This window comes from Anabrus simplex, chromosome 8, assembly GCF_040414725.1.
Source record: "Anabrus simplex isolate iqAnaSimp1 chromosome 8, ASM4041472v1, whole genome shotgun sequence".
Classification (NCBI taxonomy): Eukaryota; Metazoa; Arthropoda; class Insecta; order Orthoptera; family Tettigoniidae; genus Anabrus; species Anabrus simplex.
In genome coordinates this window covers 64,674,511-64,693,458 of record NC_090272.1, presented here as the reverse complement: position 1 = coordinate 64,693,458, position 18,948 = coordinate 64,674,511, and the positions used below count along the sequence as shown (strand labels likewise).

General features: G+C 41.9%; 1 protein-coding gene across 2 annotated transcripts in view; it reads right to left on the bottom strand.

Annotated features, from left to right (window-relative positions):
* Nucleotides 1-607: 607 nt before the first annotated feature.
* Nucleotides 608-18,948, bottom strand: part of LOC136878787 (beta-glucuronidase) — a 268,892-nt gene continuing 250,551 nt past the window's right edge. For both annotated transcript variants that reach the window (XM_067152257.2, XM_067152256.2), the window contains 2 exons: nt 11,103-11,241; nt 608-886 (listed from right to left, as the gene is read on the bottom strand). In XM_067152257.2, coding sequence (XP_067008358.2) covers nt 699-886; nt 11,103-11,241 — 327 coding nt within the window. In that variant the 3' untranslated portion in view covers nt 608-698. The remainder of the gene's footprint in view (nt 887-11,102; nt 11,242-18,948) is intronic.

The following is an 18,948-nucleotide window of genomic DNA, read 5'->3' as shown; positions in this document are numbered from 1 at the left end:
ATATGTTGGAACGAAAAGAGTTTATTTTGGAGATGTAGCTAGGTAATTTAGTTTAGTAACTAGGAAGTAGTCCATGTTGGAAAATGCAACATGAGGAGAATGTGGCACACTAGCACGACAGATGATGTAATGCTAAGGCTGGGTTAGCATCCTGAGTAGGTCATCAGAGAGGACAGTGTACGGTGTGGAATGTGCTAGGTTGCGAGTCCAGCCGGAAGAGATATGAAGGTTTTTTTAAACTTCATGTGCCATCTGCCAATGTCTTTATTTTACCTTATTTTATTGTTTGTTATTTATCCTGTTGCCGTATTACCATGGCCATCGAATCTCAAATAAGGGGGGATCATGGGCCATATGACAGTGTCTGTCATTTATTTTATGTTAATATAGGTTTATAGGTTGGACATTGTTGTTTTTCTCATTTAACAGATCAATTGGGTAATTTACTGTAGATCTGGAGGAAAATAATAAAGATACTGTGTTGAATGGTAGAAGCACATTGCACCCTCATGGTAAAGTGTTTCTCAGTTAAATAAACTAAAATTGGAGTAAGGACAAGGAATTTCTCTTTCCAAGATTTAATGTAGTAAATAACACACAGTCAAAATGTAACTTAAATATATGTATTTTTGTTGTCTATTTACATGTATGTGCAGCACGTATTCAGTCTGTTCTTTAGCTAATTTTTCCTATAATCCTTATAATTCAGTCTTATCATGTTTCTTCGAGAGAGATGAAGCATAGTTATAAAGATTGTCCGGTGCTTCTACACCATCCAGTTCTGCAGCTAGGGCAAAGTACCGCTGCCGAACAAGATAAGCTGCTTCCTTCGGTTGTCGATTTCGGGTGAATATTCCTTTCTTATTTCCTCCAACTCTTGTGTATGCTGCAAAAGAAAAGAGAAAAACATTCTTAGAGATAATAGCAAGAAATAGATCATTTGTTATTTTTCTAAGGGCTTGGGATACCATGGTCAACAGTCTTGTTTGTGTGTGGTTGTTTGGCTGTGTTTCCTTGACTGGTGTACATACCAGTATATACCATTAACTGGAGATAGGCTCTGAAGACTTTTGTCTGGAGCATGGCATTGTATGGAAGTAATACCAATATAATGGTCCGTTATTGGACATTATAAATTTTCCAGCTAACTCATTCTTGGTTGCCTGTGTTTCACCCTCATGTGCTAAGTTGGGCTCATCAGTTGGTACTTAGCACACCTACCAAGACGCAAGGCTAGTGCATACCGTGGAGGCCACTGCATAGGCTACTTGAAGCCACCAGCAGTGCCAGTGCACTATGAGAGACTACAGTATGTCTCACTTCCAAAAGTTGATGCCTGCCTGGCCATCAGATGATATAGATGTTGACTCCCATAGGGAACATGAAATATTTGTCCCAAATGAGTAAATTTATAATATAAATATAATTGTCCGTTATTGGCCATTATAAATTTTCCAGATAACTCATTCTTGTTTGCCTGTGTTTTGCCCTCATATGCTAAGTTGGGTATGCACTAGCCTTGCGTCTTGGTAGGTGTGCTAAGTACCAACTGACGAGCCCCACTTAGCACACGAGGGCGAAACGCAGGCAACCAAGAATGAGTTAGCTGGAAAATTTATAATGTCCAATAACGGACCATTATATTGGTATTATAAATTTAGTCATTCAGGACAAATATTTCATGCTCCCTATGGGAATTAACATCTATGGCATTGTATTGAAGTGAAACACTGACGATAACCAGCCCTACAGTGAGTGTAAAAAGTATTCGTATGGGCCTTGCTTTTTTTTTTTTTTTTTTCAAATAATGAATTTTTCATAGGTTTAGGTAGGTGCATGGATTGAAAAAAATCATTCATGTGTTATTCAAACACCTTTATTCATTCCATAAACAATATGTAAAGAAAACATTGTGATAAACTTCCAAAAACGTAAGAAACAAATAATATCTCTTTTGACCAACAAAAAGTATTCGTACTACCCCTGTCTTCTGTACATTTCTCCATCAGTCCATGGAAATCAATATTTTTTAGGGTTGCCCTTGGTGGCTATGACAGCTAGGATGTGATTGGGCATTGATTTTACTAAATTAGCACAGTAGGAAGGGGGTATTTTCTCCCATTCCTTTTTGAAAGCATGTTGTAAATCTCTCTTGTTGGAAATGCGTCTAGACCTAATTTCTGTTCCAAGGTAGTGCCATAAATGTTCAATTGGGCTTAGGTCAGGGAACTGGGGAAGGGTTTCCAAGCATTTGGGAGTGTTGTACAACAACCAGAAGTGGGTATCTCTAGCTTTGTGTTTTGGATCATTGTCCTGTTGAAAAAAAAAACACTTCCCAGTCCCATTTTATCAATACTGGCAGGTAAGTTTTACTTCAAAATAGTAATGTACGTTTTATGGTCCATCTTCCCTTCAATGAAATGAATATTCCCACTCCCTTAGCGCTCATACAACTCCACACCATCACTGAACCACCCCCATGTTTCACAGTAGGAATCAGGTTCCACTGTTGTAGCTTGGTGTTTGGTTGCCGCCCCACTTGGAGGCTGTCATCTGACCCAAAGATGTTGTAGTTTCTGTCATCAGTCCAGACAGTCCTGTTGAAAACCACCAGACCTGTGTTTTGGTGCTCCATGGCAAAGCGTACCTGTTTCAGACGATTAACCTTACTCACATACGAGGACGGTTTGAAAAGTTCTCGGAATCACCGCTAGATGTTGGTGCTAGAGCAACGAGGTTCCCGCGCAATAATCACACATCCTTTGTGAGTGAACACGTGGCGCGTCAGTGCTCTAGCTGCAGGAGTGTGGTAGTGACGACTCTTTGTTGTTGTTCCCGTGTAGTAATTTGTGACAATGGAAAAAACTGAGATTCGAGCAGTGATTAAATACTTTGTAAAGAAAGGTATAAAAGCAAAAGAAATTCATGCCGACTTTCATAACACACTGGGAGACTCTGCTCCTTCATTTTCAACTGTTGCTAAGTGGACCAGCGAGTTTAAATTTGGTTGGGAGAGCTGGATGATGATCCGCGTAGTGGATGGCCAAAAAGTGTTACGACCCCAGAATTTATTGCAAAAGTGCATAAAATGGTCATGGAGGATAGTCGACTGAAAGTGCGGGAGATTGCTGAAGCTGTAGGGATGTCTTCTGAACGGGTATATTATATTTTAATCAAAGAATTGGGTATGAAAAAATTATCCGCAAGATGGGTGCCGCGGCTCTTGACATTGGACAATAAACGCACCAGATTGGAAATGTCCGAACAAAGTCTGGCCCGTTTTCAGTGCAACCAACAAGATTTTTTGCGCTGGTTTATGACTACAGATGAAACTTGGGTCCACTATTATATCCCAGAGACAAAACAACAGTCAAAGCAGTGGAAACATGCTGATTCACCACCACCAAAGAAAACAAAGGCAGTGCGTTCGGCCGGAAAGGTCATGGCCTCAGTTTTCTGGGATGCAAAAGGCATTCTGCTGATAGATTATCTTCCTACTGGCCAAACAATTATGGGGCAATACTATGCAAACCTCCTAGTCCAACTACAGGAAAAGATACGCGAAACAAGGCCTGGTTTGGCAAGGGAAAAGGTCATCTTTCATCAGGACAATGCTCCGCCGCACACAAGTGTTATTACCATGGCAAAACTTCACGAACTGGGGTACAAATTGTTGCCACATCCACCTTATTCTCCTGATTTGGCACCATCAGACTTTCATCTATTCCCCAAGCTGAAAATTTTGCTCGGTGGACGGAGATTTTCTACAAGGGAAGAACTGACATCTGAATTGGAGAGGTATTTTGCAGGCCTGGAGGAATCTCATTTTCGAGATGGGATCAAGGCATTGGAACATCACTGGACCAAATGCATTAGTCTATAGCAGGGCCTCTCAAACGCCCAAACTCTCACGCGTGCAGAGCGAGGTGCATAGGCTCTGTGCACTGTGCATCGGTACGCTTCGCCTCAACTCGGCTTGACTCGGATGGTGTAGTGTGCTGAGAGCGACGAAGCGTTTGGTGGTAGACGACGTGCTTATCAGTGAAATAGACAAGCGCACGACGACAACATAATAATGGAGCAACCTGTTTCGAAGAAAGCAAAGACTTCCGAAAGTCCATTTCAATCGAACTGGGAACTTTCGTATTTTTTTTTTGTTTGTTTGTCGTGACGATAACGCCAAATGCTTAATCTGTGGGACGATAATTACGTGCGTAAGAAAATCATCTATTGAAAGACACTACAAGAGACTACATTCGGAAAATTATTGTGAAATCATAAGAGACGTCAGAGAGAAAGAATTAAGGAAGTTGAAACAGCTTGAAGAAGAGCATTCTATATCCACAAATGAGTTTTGTTCCAGTACTGTAGCATTTTCATTTTGGTTACGGGTTCTGCATTTTTTTAAAATTATCTTTACATTCCTCTCAAACATGTATGTGTATTTCTAATTCACTTTTTAAATTTTTTTAATAACACTGGTAACCTTGTCCCATACAACTGTGCGTCTCCGCTCACCACACGTAAACATTTCGCAGTGGGGGAGAAACAGCAGTGAAGGTGAGGAACGCGGAGACAGGCCGAACGGGGAGACAGGTGTAGGGAGAGAGGAGTGGGGGGTCTGCACTCTGGTCAACCAAGCGAAGTCGTCTTTTGCACCGTGCACAGTGCATGCACCACGCGCATGCACCCTGAGAGGCCCTGGTCTATAGGGAGACTATGTTGAAAAATAAAAGCAGTTCCACCGAGGTAAGATACTTAATTCTAGTACATTCCGAGAACTTTTCCAACCACCTACGTAGAACTTCTTACATCCCCAATGCCCATGGAAGTCCGTTTGACGAAGGGTGTTGTGCACTGTTGACACACTCACACTAGCACCTTGCAGCAGCAATTTTCAGGGCACTGCATCGCGGATTTTCTTCGCTTCTGCGACAGTGAAACGCCTGTCTGCCTGGGTCAGGGCCTGGGGACGTCCAGTTCTACGCTAGTTATTGTAGCTTTTTACCTCGGAAATGTGGTCGATGATCAACTGCACGGTTGACTTAGGCCTCCCAACTACTTCTGCGATTCTTTTGAGCGACCATGTCTTGTTAAGAAGACGGATGATGACTTTTTGTTCGCTGGGAGTAATTTCCGGACTCTTTCGTCCCATTCTGACAAAATGTGGATGCACTCGAATGGTGTCCTGTCAACATCTAAGTCGAAATGAATAAATGGGATACTTCCGAGCCACAGCAGCATGCACAACATCATTAGCAGGGAGTGGAGGGCTGATTTACTCATGAAAACAGGGGTCGTACAAATACTTTTTGCGGGCCCTCAAACGAAAATTTGTCTGTAATTTTTTTACTAGTTTATGACAATGTTTTTTCATATTGTTTATGGAATGAATAAAGGTATTTTAATACTGCATTAATGATTTTTTTCAATACATAAACGTACCTAAACATATGAAAAATTCATTTTCAAAAATATGCGGGGTCTTACGAATACTTTTTACACTCAATGTAGCTCAGAAAGAAAGACAATAGAAGCTTTAGAAATGTGGTGTTACAGAAGGATGTTGAAAGTAAGATGGGTAGGTTATATCGAATCACGAGGAAAGAGATACTGAATCGAATTGGTGAGAGGAGAATGATTTGACAAAAATGAAATGAAATGGCGTATGGATTTTAGTGCCGGGAGTGTCCGAGGACAAGTTCGGCTTGCCAGATGCAGGTCTTTTGATCTGACTCCCGTAGGTGACCTGCGCTTCATGATGAGTATGAAATGATGATGAAATACAACACATACACCTAGACGCCGTGCCAGCAAAATTAACCAATTATGGTTAAAATTCCTGATCCTGCCGGGAATTGAACCAGGGACCCCTGTGACCAAAGGCCAGCACCCTAACCATTTAACCATGGAGCCGAACGATTCAAGAAAATTTGACCTGAAGAAGAGATAGAATGATACCGGTAGGACAAATCTTCAGTTGATTTTTGAGGGAAGTGTAGGTGTTAAGAACGGCAGGGGTAGACCAAGGTATGAATATGAAAAACAGATTAGAGTAGTTGTAGGACGTAGCTATGTAGAAATGTAAAGGTTAGCACAGGACAGGGTGGCACGGAGAGCTGCATCAAACTAGCCTATTGACTGATGCTTTGAAAGGCAACAGATGTGGCCTATATTACATGAAGATTTTTCAATTGAAATATGGACTTAGACTGTATGTACTGCACAGCATACACTATTTCAGAAAGCCAGTACACTGAAGATAGTTTGAGAAGGTCTACAGATAATCACCCCCACAGTTCAGGCACCTGTTCCAGCACAGAACAAGTTTTTCTATACACTCTACAATCAAGGACATTGGTTGCTGGTTGAACCATTCTTCTACAGAATCAGGAACATATTGATTGATGCAAAATTTTTAGGGCTTTCTTAGCAGACCAAAAAACATAACTGTCATATAAAGAGAGTTCTTGGCTGTAAGACCAGTGAAAACTGCATTGTCTGTCCATTGTAACACACAAGGTCACTTCCTGATAGTTTTCCTGGTCAAAGCACCTTCTTTGCACAGAGAATTGAATCGTGCCATACATACATACATTATCATTATAGACTGTTATGCCTTTCAGCGTTCAGTCTGCAAGCCTCTGAGAATTTACTAAACGTCGCCACAATCCTCGATTTGCAACTAGTGTTGTGGCCTCATTTAGTTCTATACCTCTTATCTTTAAATCGTTAGAAACAGAGTCTAACCATCGTCGTCTTGGTCTCCCTCTACTTCTCTTACCCTCCATAACAGAGTCCATTATTCTCCTAGGTAACCTATCCTCCTCCATTCGCCTCACATGACCCCACCACCGAAGCCGGTTTATGCGTACAGCTTCATCCATCGAGTTCATTCCTAAATTAGCCTTTATCTCCTCATTCAGAGTTCCCTCCTGCCATTGTTCCCACCTGTTTGTACCAGCAATCATTCTTGCTACTTTCATGTCTGTTACTTCTAACTTATGAATAAGATATCCTGAGTCCACCCAGCTTTCGCTCCCATAAAGCAAAGTTGGTCTGAAAACAGACCGATGTAAAGATAGTTTCGTCTGGGAGCTGACTTCCTTCTTACAGAATACTGCTGATCGCAACTGCGAGCTCACTGCATTAGCTTTACTACACCTTGATTCAATCTCACTTACTATATTACCATCCTGGGAAAACACACAACCTAAATACTTGAAATTATCGACCTGTTCTAGCTTTGTATCACCAATCTGACATTCAGTTCTGTTGGATTTCTTACCTACTGACATCAATTTAGTCTTCGAGAGGCTAATTTTCATACCATACTCATTGCACCTATTTTCAAGTTCCAAGATATTAGACTGCAGGCTTTCGGCACAGTCTGCCATTAAGACCAAGTCGTCAGCATAGGCCAGGCTGCTTACTACATTTCCACCTAACTGAATCCCTCCCTGCCATTTTATACCTTTCAGCATATGATCCATGTAAACTACGAACAGCAAAGGTGAAAGATTACAGCCTTGTCTAACTCCTGTAAGTACCCTGAACCAAGAACTCATTCTACCATCAATTCTCACTGAAGCCCAATTGTCAACATAAATGCCTTTGATTGATTTTAATAATCTACCTTTAATTCCATAGTCCCCCAGTATAGCGAAAATCTTTTCCCTCGGTACCCTGTCATATGCTTTCTCTAGATCTACGAAACATAAACACAACTGCCTATTCCTCTCGTAGCATTTTTCAATTACCTGGCGCATACTGAAAATCTGATCCTGACAGCCTCTCTGTGGTCTGAAACCACACTGGTTTTCATCCAACTTCCTCTCAACGACTGATCGCACCCTCCCTTCCAAGATGCCTGTGAATACTTTGCCTGGTATACTAATCAATGAGATACCTCGATAGTTGTTGCAATCCTTCCTGTTCCCTTGCTTATAGATAGGTGCAATTACTGCTTTTGTCCAATCTGAAGGTACCTTACCAACACTCCACGCTAATTTGACTACTCTATGAAGCCATTTCATCCCAGCCTTCCCACTATACTTCACCATTTCAGGTCTGATTTCATCTATTCCTGCTGCCTTATGACAATGGAGTTTATTTACTATCCTTTCCACTTCCTCAAGCATAATTTCACCAACATCATTATCCTCCTCCCCATGAGCTTGACTGTTTGCAACACCACCATGATGATTTCCTTTTACATTGAGAAGATGTTCAAAATATTCCCTCCACCTCTCCAGTGATTCCCTGGGATCTGTTATGAGTTCACCTCGTGCCACATTGTGTTAATTTGGACGTAATCACTGAACACGAATGTTGCTTCAGGTTTTTCCTCTACTTAGTGGATGCAGTGAATGAACGCACTAAGTTCTTAACTTTACTACAAACACCAAGCTGCCACCTCTTGGTTATCCCATCAGTTATTTACAGTGTTGCCAGCTCAGTGTTTGTTTCTGTTGGACAACCCGTACAGGTCTCAACTTATCACTAGACCTGAGAATTATAAGCCTAAAAACCAACTTTTAGGCACCTTAAATGTTTTAAAATAATCAAATAGGCACTAGAAATAGAATTTTATGCACCTAAAATGAATTTTCTACCCATTTATTACAATAATGGTAATATTACAATGAATTAGTACTAAGCATAATGATATATAATGACAAAAACGGTGAAAAATTGTGTTCAGAAACTGATTCAACTGTCTTAAATTCTAATAATTGTAGCAAGCTGAAAGTTTTGTTCAAGTACAGTGTAACCATGAAAAAGCCTGTCTGGTGATTATGATCATTAAGGAGTCAGTCTTTATGGTCTGACACCTTTTTCAGCCAATTTGAGTGAGTCCTGTTGGTTGATAGAAATTTCATCATCAGATTGTTGGCTGCCAGGATAGGAGAGGTGGTAGTATACAATTCCTAAATACTAGATTGGATGCCAAAAACCTGGGTTTAATTCCAGTGTCATGGTTTCCCATTTTCACACCAAGCAAATGCTGGGGCTGTACCTTACTTAAGGCCATGGCCGCTTCCTTCCCATTTCTAGGCCTTTCCTGTCCCATCATCGCCATAAGACCTATCTGTGTTGGTACGACGTAAAACAACTAGCAAAAAAAAAAAAATTCCATTGTCTTCAGTGCTCATATTGAGTGAGGGCATATGATGCTGCTGATAGTAATTTGTCCGTCGGATAGCGATGTTAAGCTTAGAACAGACTCTTGGAGTAGGCTATGCAGCGACCGAGTGAATTGCTGCACGGTTTGGGTGATGTAGCTGTCAGCTTGCATTCGGGAGATAGTGAATTCGAACCCCACCTTTGGCAGCCCTGAAGATGGTTTTCCGTGGTTTCCCATTTTTACGCCTGGAAAATGCTGAGACTGTACCTCAATCAAGGCCATGGATGCTTCCTACTTCTAGCCCTTTCCTATTCCATCATCCCCATAAGACCTACCTGTGTCAGTGCAACGTAAAGCAAATTGTGTTGTGTTCTCTGCACAGACACCAGGTTTCATCCTCTGCCTTTGAACACACTGAATACAGAAACACACATACTTGCGTAATGACCTTCGCCTCTGAGACAAGGAGTAACTAACTCCTTGACCAAGGATGGTACACAAAAATAAGTGAAGATCACAAATTGGACAGTGGACATTAAAACACACATGCAAACGTACATGTACATGTACACACACACACACACACACACACACACACACACATTTGTGAAAAGCTTAATTCTCAATTTGAAAGGTCTACATTGGCCAGCTAGTGAGCGCTATACAGCAGCGCCAGACATTTATCTCAGTTCCCTGTCAACAGAACAAGAATGATCACAGCCACTGTAGCTCAAATGGGAGAGAAACTGATACAAAATCCACAGATTCTGAGTTTGGTTCCCACCACTGTCCAAATGACCATTTTTATTCCATTCTTAACATATCTTTGGCATGTAGTCTACGGTCACATTCCTGCAAGAAATGTGACACAACTCAAAAAATGTCATTTTTTAGTTATAACATTCAGCATGTGCAAAAATAATTACTCTTTCAATGTAGAAAACTGTCATAAGTGTAACTCCTTTCCTTCTTGCAAAAAATCCCAAATGCTGTTATACCACTTCAGCGTACTTAACTCCATCAGTCTATTATATAGGCACTTAGTTGTGATTTACTTCATTGGAACTCTATGGAAATGTGATTTAGTATATGCTAAATTTCATCATGTTGAAATAATCTGATAAAATATGATTCTTGATTTGGTATGGTGTTTTAAACTTTGTTGTCTCGAAAACATTCATTTCGCACAGCCAGTAAAACACTGTCATAAGTTCCTGTGTTTTTTTAACATTGGACTTGTGTTTTACTGGGTGTGCTATTTTTGAATTGTGTCTCTATTCTTGCGGAGGTGTGATGAACATGACATGACCTAATAAACTGGCTGTATAATGTGCCTGCAGTGGGGGCACTCCTAAGTATCAATGAGGATCGGCTCTTAACCCGTAGAGAGTGTTCCCTCTGCTTCTATATCTGGGCAACAGGGATGTCTTTCCTCCTCAAGGCAGTCTCAGCCACCGCATTGCTCTTGGGCATGTCCCAGGTCTCTCCTTGGTTCTGTGATGACAAGATCTTTCTGTACAAGATGATCATCACACTGTTTGACGTGCCCATATCTGCAGAGGTGCCCGTCCTCCAGTTTCTCATTGATAGTTATGGTACTGAAGGATCCTCGCATCTACTCTTTACGCACTTGGTCAGTCAGAGTAATCCCCTCAGAGCACCGCAGCATTCACACATCTACAGTGTGTGTTTGATGATCGTGCTGCTCTGCCTTGCCTAGTATTTGGAGCGATACATACCGGCAGGTCTGATAACCATAATGTAAACTTTGCCTTTAAGGTTCGCAGGCATTCATCTACATTATTCCATGAGACCTATCCACGCATTACATCCAGTTAACATTGATGCAATGCTTCACATAGTCGTGATTATGACATTGGTGGTAATGATAGTGCCAAGATACTTGAACATGTCAGTCATCATCTGTGGTTTGCCAGCTAGGAAATGTAGAGCTTACATTAAAATAGATACTTACTTTCAGCAGTTTTAAAGTCAGCAAAATTCCATATCAGTTCTCCTATGAAAAATCCTTTCTTTCGTAGGTTGTCAAAGGCCTTGAAATGCTCTGACAGGAGGTCCTTTTGGTACTCTTCAGACCATATATAGGATGGATCCTGAAAATAGAAGAAATTAGAGTATGGGGAATTTGTGTTATTGAAGTTAGAATATACAATTAATGCCAAGCTATGTCTTTGCCTAAAGCTGATTACCAATCCTGCAATTCTCTGTAAAACTACCTAGAACTATGCATACACTGCCTGAAAAAAAAAAAGTTAAGCAACCAGAAGGAGTGGTCCAATATTACCTCATTTCGGTATACATGCATACCATTGATGTGTGAGTAAATGATTAGATTTACAAGGCTATTTAATGTGTAGAACACCCACCAGAGTGCATTTGTGATGGAACCATCTTGTTGTTGATAAGTTGTTACCATTCAACTGCTGAGAGTCATTAAACAAGATGTGCAGAGAGGGCTACGTACAGTATGAAGCACCCGCAATGCCTTGCAGACGCGTTAGACAGCCTATCTACCAACTGACAGCATTTGACAGAGGCTGCATTGTGGGACTGCATGAGGCTGATTGGTCGTATCGTGTAATTGCCAGGGATGTAGGCCATTCAGTTGTCACAGTGGCCCGAAGTTGGACTCATTGGTACATGAGGGCACTCAGTCGCATTGTGCAGGTTCAGGTCGAGCAAGAAACACCCCTGAGGGGGGACGGTCATATGGTGCACAAAGCATTCCGGGATCCCATAACTTTGGCACCCGCCATCTGCGAACGTGTACTGGAGACTCTACAACATCCAGTGAGTTTCCACGCAGTGTCTCGATGACTCACTTCTGCCAGATTGGGGTTCTACCCCACCATGCATTGGTTTCCATTGATACCAGAATGCCAATGCCTGCATTTGGAGTGGTGCCTTGCCTGGGGGGCATGGTCATGGCTTCTCCATAACCTCCGATGACCATTGTGTGTGAGTTTGGCGGCGTTGAGGGCAGAGGGCAGATCCTGCCCATATTGTTGAAGGACACACAGGTATAATCTCTGGTATCATGGTGTGGGAAGCCATAGGATATGCATTCATGTCACCTCTAATAGTGTTTTGGCAAACTTTGACGGCACAGCGATGCGTCACAGACATTCCATCCGCACGTCCTACCCCTTATGGCACAGCACCCTGGGACAGTGTTCCAACAAGATAATGCATGTCCACACACAGCACGTGTGTCTATGGACTGCCTAGAGCATGTTAAGAGGCGGCCGTAGTCAGCTCAAGATCCATCTTTTATTTCAAAACATCGCCACTAGTCTCGTTGATGTCGACAACTAACTCCACTGATAGTTACATCGCGGGTGCATAGATGGCAGTAAGAAAGGCCAAGGCCGAACGAGCGATTCCCTTCTCACCCTCCAGCGTCACATAGTCTGTCACCAGGAAGTTGTGATACAGTACTTGCACGGAGCTGATGGTGTTGACATTCGTACGGAATGCGAAACGTTCCAGGAAATTATTGAGCATCGGTTAGTGCTGAGCAAAGCAATCAAAATAAGGTACTGTTTCCGACAGAAATAAATAAAATGGCGTATGGCTTTTAGTGCCGGGAGTGTCTGAAGACAAGTTCGGCTCGCCAGATGCAGGTCTTTTGATTTAACTCCCGTAGGCGATGACCTGCGCGTCGTGATGAGGATGAAATGATGATGGAGACCACACATACACCCAGCCCCCATGCCAGAGAAACTGACCAATTATGGTTAAAATTCCCGACCCTGCCGGGAATCGAACCCGGGACCCTTGTGACCAACGGCCAGCACGCCGGACACTGTTTCCGATGTTGAAATGAAGTAGTGCATCAACCCCGTCCCCGCCTCACGTCTTTCCCTGTACCGGCCAGTAAGTGATACATAATATAATTCTATCCAATGAAAATACAAAATGATATAACAGAAGAATTCATTTACGCATTTTTTAGTCACACAGTGATACTTTGGACATACGATAAAGATTGTAACGCGACCAAGAACGGAATTTTCCAACAACCCTGAGTAAAAAAAGCCCCACAAATTTATAACAGTTTTTTTTTCCCTTGGAAAAAACAGTTCTGAAATATATAAACAATGTATAAAACATCCCATTGCATATTGTGTTAAAATTTGAATTCGATAAAATAACTTGTTTTCGGAGACGCAGAGGTGGCGGAATGTTGTCCCGCAAGAGTTCTTTACCGTGTCGACCTTCCAATACCACCGCACTGAGCCAGGATCGAACGTGCCAAGGGGCAGAAGGCCTGCGTTCCAACCTTCGAGCCGTTGTGAGAGTCTCCTTGTCTTTACAAACACGGATTTGAAGCCGTATGTTTTCGTATAAGTTTTAAATAATAAATGTTACAGCATCTCAATATCCATTAGTTCTGTATTTCATAACTTGAGTGGAGTGTAATTAGAGTAACTACTAAGCTCAAAAGAATACTACTTCATTCTCGCTTTCGGTGACGTCAGGCGTTTTAGCCAATAGCAACGCTGCTCACCGGAATGACCTATCTGACCTGCGAGTTATTCTAGTTACGTTGGAAAACCCCATTTCCAAGAAATAGAAGGATTGTAAACGACGGTTTTGTATACCTACCCGTTATGAAACTATGAAACGGTGCTGGTAAAGAACGCCACAGCTGAGGGGCACTGTAACTTCCCTCTGTAGGTGGGGGTAGTAAAATAATACCCACAGTATCACCTGCCTGTCGTAAGAGGCGACTAAAAGCGGGCCCCATGGGCTCTGAACTTGGGAGTCTGGGTTGGCGACCACGGAGCCCTTAGCTGAGTCCTAGCTTTATTTCCACTTACTTGTGCCGGGCTCCTCACTTTGATATATCCCTCTTCATCAAGTGTCTTTTTTTTTTGTTTTTTTTTTTGCTAGTTGCTTTACGTCGCACCGACACAGATAGGTCTTATGGCGATAATGGGACAGGAAAGGGCTAGGAGTGGGAAGGAAGCGGCCGTGGCCTTAATAGAATCGATTATTTCAGAAAGCAGTCAAGTGCCAAAAAATGGAAATATAAGTTAATGGCAGAATATGTTACTAAGAGGGTATACGCACATTTTGGTGCTGAAACCACTCAAGAAACGTCCTATAATGGTCAGGCATTACGTTGAATTTCGTATTTAGTTCAGGAACCAGTTAAGTGACACCGCTTGGTTGGTTTCTGCGGTAAACTGCTGGTACCTTTCCGGTTGGCGCTGCTGTTCTGAATCCAGAATAACCAGCTGTTCATCTGTTTTTGTTGTCAATGTGTTTCTGGAATCACATGTTCCTAATTTTGTGAACAACTGTTTCAAAAAATGTTTCTTTTGTTTAGTGCAGTGTTTTTATATTCTTAGTGATATGTCTGAAAATTCAGAAGCGGGTTCGAATCCCACTGTCGGCAGCCCTGAAGAGGGTCTTCCGTGGTTTCCCATTTTCACACCAGGCAAATGCTGGGGCTGTAACTTAATTAAGGCCACGGACGCTTCCTTCCAAGGCCTAGGCCTTTCCTATCCCGTCGTCCCCATAAGACCTATCTGTGTCGGTGCGACGTAAAGCCACTAGCAAAGAAAAAAAAATTCAGAAGACGAACCTGTATCTAAAAAGGAAACGAGGAGTGGTAGACAAACAAACTCACACGCGTAATATTATTCGGAATGCAAGGGTAAAAGGAGAAGGTTATATTTCTTACTCAGACAAGGAAGTACCTGGTCTGAGCCCTACATTATTCTTTGTTACTGTTTGTTTTAGGTGCCCATCAATATCAAGACGATACGTGAATTAAATGCCTTAAAACCTTACCTCATGGAATATGAACACTTTTATGACAGCATTTTAGAATGGCCTAATATAGAGACAGAATGTGCTGTGGAGTTTTTTTATGAGGACTGATTACCTCTTGTCATGATGAGCAGGCATTGCTGATTTCATCCTTTTGTATCAGCAATACAGTCTAAACCTATTAAAATATATTTTTTTTAAACAAATATGGGGTTTATGACAAAATCCCTTCAAAACTAAAGAATTATCTCATAAAAATATGTTTGCAACACTCGTTTATTTCAGAAACCAGTTAAGTGGAAATATTTACCGGTTTTTTATAGCAAAGTTAATAAGCACAAAATATTTTTCCTTAGATATAAATTATTAAGAGATATAATACTTTCGTGCTAAAATATTAAAACCCCTACCATAACGTTTTGTCTGATGCTAGACAGTTTTTCATTTTCCCAAAAAATAACAGACTTGGCGCTTGACTGGTTTCTGAAATAATCGATTCAATTAAGGTACAGCCCCAGCATTTGCCTGGTGTGAAATGGGAAACCACGGAAAACCATTTTCAGGGCTGCCGACAGTGGGGTGGTGGTGATTATTGTTTTAAGAGGAAGTACAACTAGGCAACCATCCTCTATTAACACTAATCAGAGAGAAAAAATTGAAGGGATCCGACACTTCGAAAAATGAAGATATCTGTCAAAGGAAGACAAGGGCCACGAAGGGCGCGAAAATGAAGGACTCCCTAGCCCTCGCATACCTAATAGCGTCGGGGTCGGAAGAGAACAAGAGTAGACCAAGGGAGGTCGGATAGGATAGATGAACGTGAGGAGCTTGGCACAAGTAAGTGGAAGCAATGCCAGGACTCAGCTAAGGGCCCCGTGGTCTCCAGCCCACGCTCCAAAGTACAGAGCCACTGGGCCCCCTATTAGTCGCCTCTTACGACAGGCAGGGGATACCGTGGGTGTTGTTCTACCACCCCCACCCACAGGGGGCGACAGTGGGGTTCGAACCTACTATCTCCCGAATACTGGATACTGGCCGCACTTAAGCGACTGCAGCTATCGAGCTCGGTTCATCTCCTTTCAGAAGATCGGCTACCATCATAGAGATTCTTGCTTTGGATGTTGCTCAGTAGTGGAACAGTTGAACCAAGTTTTCAAATTATCAATCCAAGGAATGCGCCTTCTTCCTTGTCATCTTTTGCCTTGTATCTTTCATTGAATAACCAGCTGCAATAGACGATATTCTCTTCTCTCATCTATCCTATCCGACCACATTTAGTCAACTCTTGTTCTTTTCCGACCCCGATGGTATTACGTAAGGTGGCCTATGGAGTCTTTCATTTTCACGCCCTTCGTGGCCCTTGTCTTTCCTAGGCCGATACCTTCATTTTTCGAAGTGTCGGATCCCTTACATTTTTTCTATCTGATTATAGTTATATAGCGGATGGTTGCCTAGTTGTACTTCCTCTTAAAACAATAATCGCGACGTAAAGCCCCTAGCAAAAAAAAAAAACCAATAATCACCACCACCGCACTGCAACTGAGAAACGGTTATATTCTTGTAATTGTTTCGTTCAACAACGGTTGTGTTCCCGAAACGGTTGCGTTCTATCTGTCCCAGCTGTAATGGGTATTACAAACAGTGACACATGCACGGAGCCTCAAGGAGGATTGTAATGCAGAAACAGGGGAGGTCCGCCTGCAAGCCTCGTATCGAGAGCAAGGGAAGCAGTGCAGCGGTGAGTTTCCGTGCACACTAGTAACAAACGTAGATTTAAACCCATATCCAGTGGCGATTCTAGCCCTGGCGGGGCTGGGGGCTCAGTTTTAGTAAATTAATTATTTTAAAATTCCTTGATTAATAAAGAAATTGATAATTTACAGATATAACGTATTTGAAATAAACATGTTAATGGTTGTGCTAATGTTGCCCATTGTATTTTCATAAACATGGTTACTTTTCCTTTGAATTCCGTTACCAAGACTTTCAATTCCAAACAGCCCCCCCCCCCCCATTTATTTTATTTTATTTTATTTTATTTTTTGCTAGTTGCTTTACGTCGCGCCGACACAGATAGGTCTTATGGCGACGATGGGAGAGGGAAGGGCTAAGAGTGGGAAGGAAGCGGCCGTGGCCTTAATTAAGGTACTGACCCAGCATTTGCCTGGTGTGAAAATAGGAAACCACGGAAAACTATCTTCAGGGCTGCCGACAGTGGGGTTCGAACCTAATATTTCCCGAATACTGAATACTGGCCGCACTTAAGCGACTGCAGCTATCAAGCTCGGTTTTTAAGTATCTAGAACCGCCACTGCCCATATTGTAACAGGCTACAACTGAAAAAGGAACAACGTATATTTATAGCAATTTATTCTTATTCTACTAGCAACTACTATTCAGTATGCGGATTCTCAACCATTACTGCATCTCTTTCTGTAACGTTACGCCATTTAGCCATTCTTTTAGTAAGATATGTTGTAGCTTATTCGAACTGACGATTCACCTTCGACCTACAATTACCAATAAAAATAAGTTAATTGTCTTATTTTGAATAGTAAGCAGCATTGCGTCACTAATGTAACAAAGACAATTCATTAAAGTCAGGTAACATCTACCTCAGATAAGGCAGCTGTTTTAAGTTCATTCGCAATTTCATGGTGTTCTTCACCAACATATTTGTCATATTCTTCGGCGTGTTTTAAAGAATAATGTCGATGAATGTTAATATTTTTTGCTAGTGGTTTTACGTCGCACCGACACAGATAGGTCCTATGGCGACGATGGGATAGGAAAGGCCTAGGAGTTGGAAGGAAGCGGCCACGGCCTTAATTAAGGTACAGCCACAGCATTTACCTGGTGTGAAAATGGGAAACCACGTAAAACCATCTTCAGGGCTGCCGACAGTGGCGTTCGAACCCACTATCTCCCGGATGCAAGCTCACAGCCACACGGCTAACTCGCCCAGTGTTAAAATTTTTAATAAAGTTTAATGTCTTATTACAAATCAAGCATTTTGCCATTTCATTGCACTCGGTAAAAAATATAATGTGCTATTGAAAGGTCATACCACAACTAGCGAGTAACGTTGTCAGCGTGTCCACTGCCGCTTGTTATGAAGCAAGGGTGAGGAAGCAACTGATAGCAGCTGAAGATCTCACTCACCACTTCCCTGCATGGGTAAGAGCTAATCTGTCATCATCCCTCTTCAAGGACAAGGCTTTGTGACGCTGCGGCATCTGACGGAAACTGGCTGAACTACCAGCACTAGAATTCAGCCGACACTCGGAAGTCAATAAGCAGAGCTTTATTAAAATCACGATTAAATATATAAAGAATCCCTAATTTTGAAGTATGTTAAAGTAGCCGCTTAGAGAAAAAAATAAACTTCCCTACGGTATAGTTTGCTTCTAATTTGAACACCATCTTGACTTAAAACAAGTTTAGGAAAACCGCGGTTCACAGCTCAATTTCATATGGAGATTCGTTATTTTAACTACCATTTTATAACTATACTTGCATTTCTTTTTAAAATGCTTTTACACTAATGAGAAGTGTATCACAGACTACCGTACGCTATAAAAACAAAATAATTTTACCGTGTTCCGTTTCCTTATAGAAACTCTTACAAACTTTTGACCCATGTTACAACAACTACTGAGTTGGTGGCCGGCCGTTCCAGCTCCGGCCGCCTCTTAAGGTCCTCCCGTAGCCAGCAAGATCCCCAGACCTCTCCATCATTGAACACGTGTGGGATGACATTGGAGGGGACTCCAACCCAGTACCAACTTACGAGATCTGGAGGGACAGCTGCAAGAACTGTGGACAAACTTGCCTCAGGAGAGGATCCAAAGGCTTTTTGACACCATTCCGAACTGGTTTGAATATCTCACCCATAAATTTCACCATTGAAATTGTGTCAGTAAGGGTTTCACGTATTAGGTTTGCCAATTTAGTTCTCACTCCAATATCTATGGTTTCTCTATCAACCGAGTCAAAGGCCTTTTTGAAATCTACAAAAA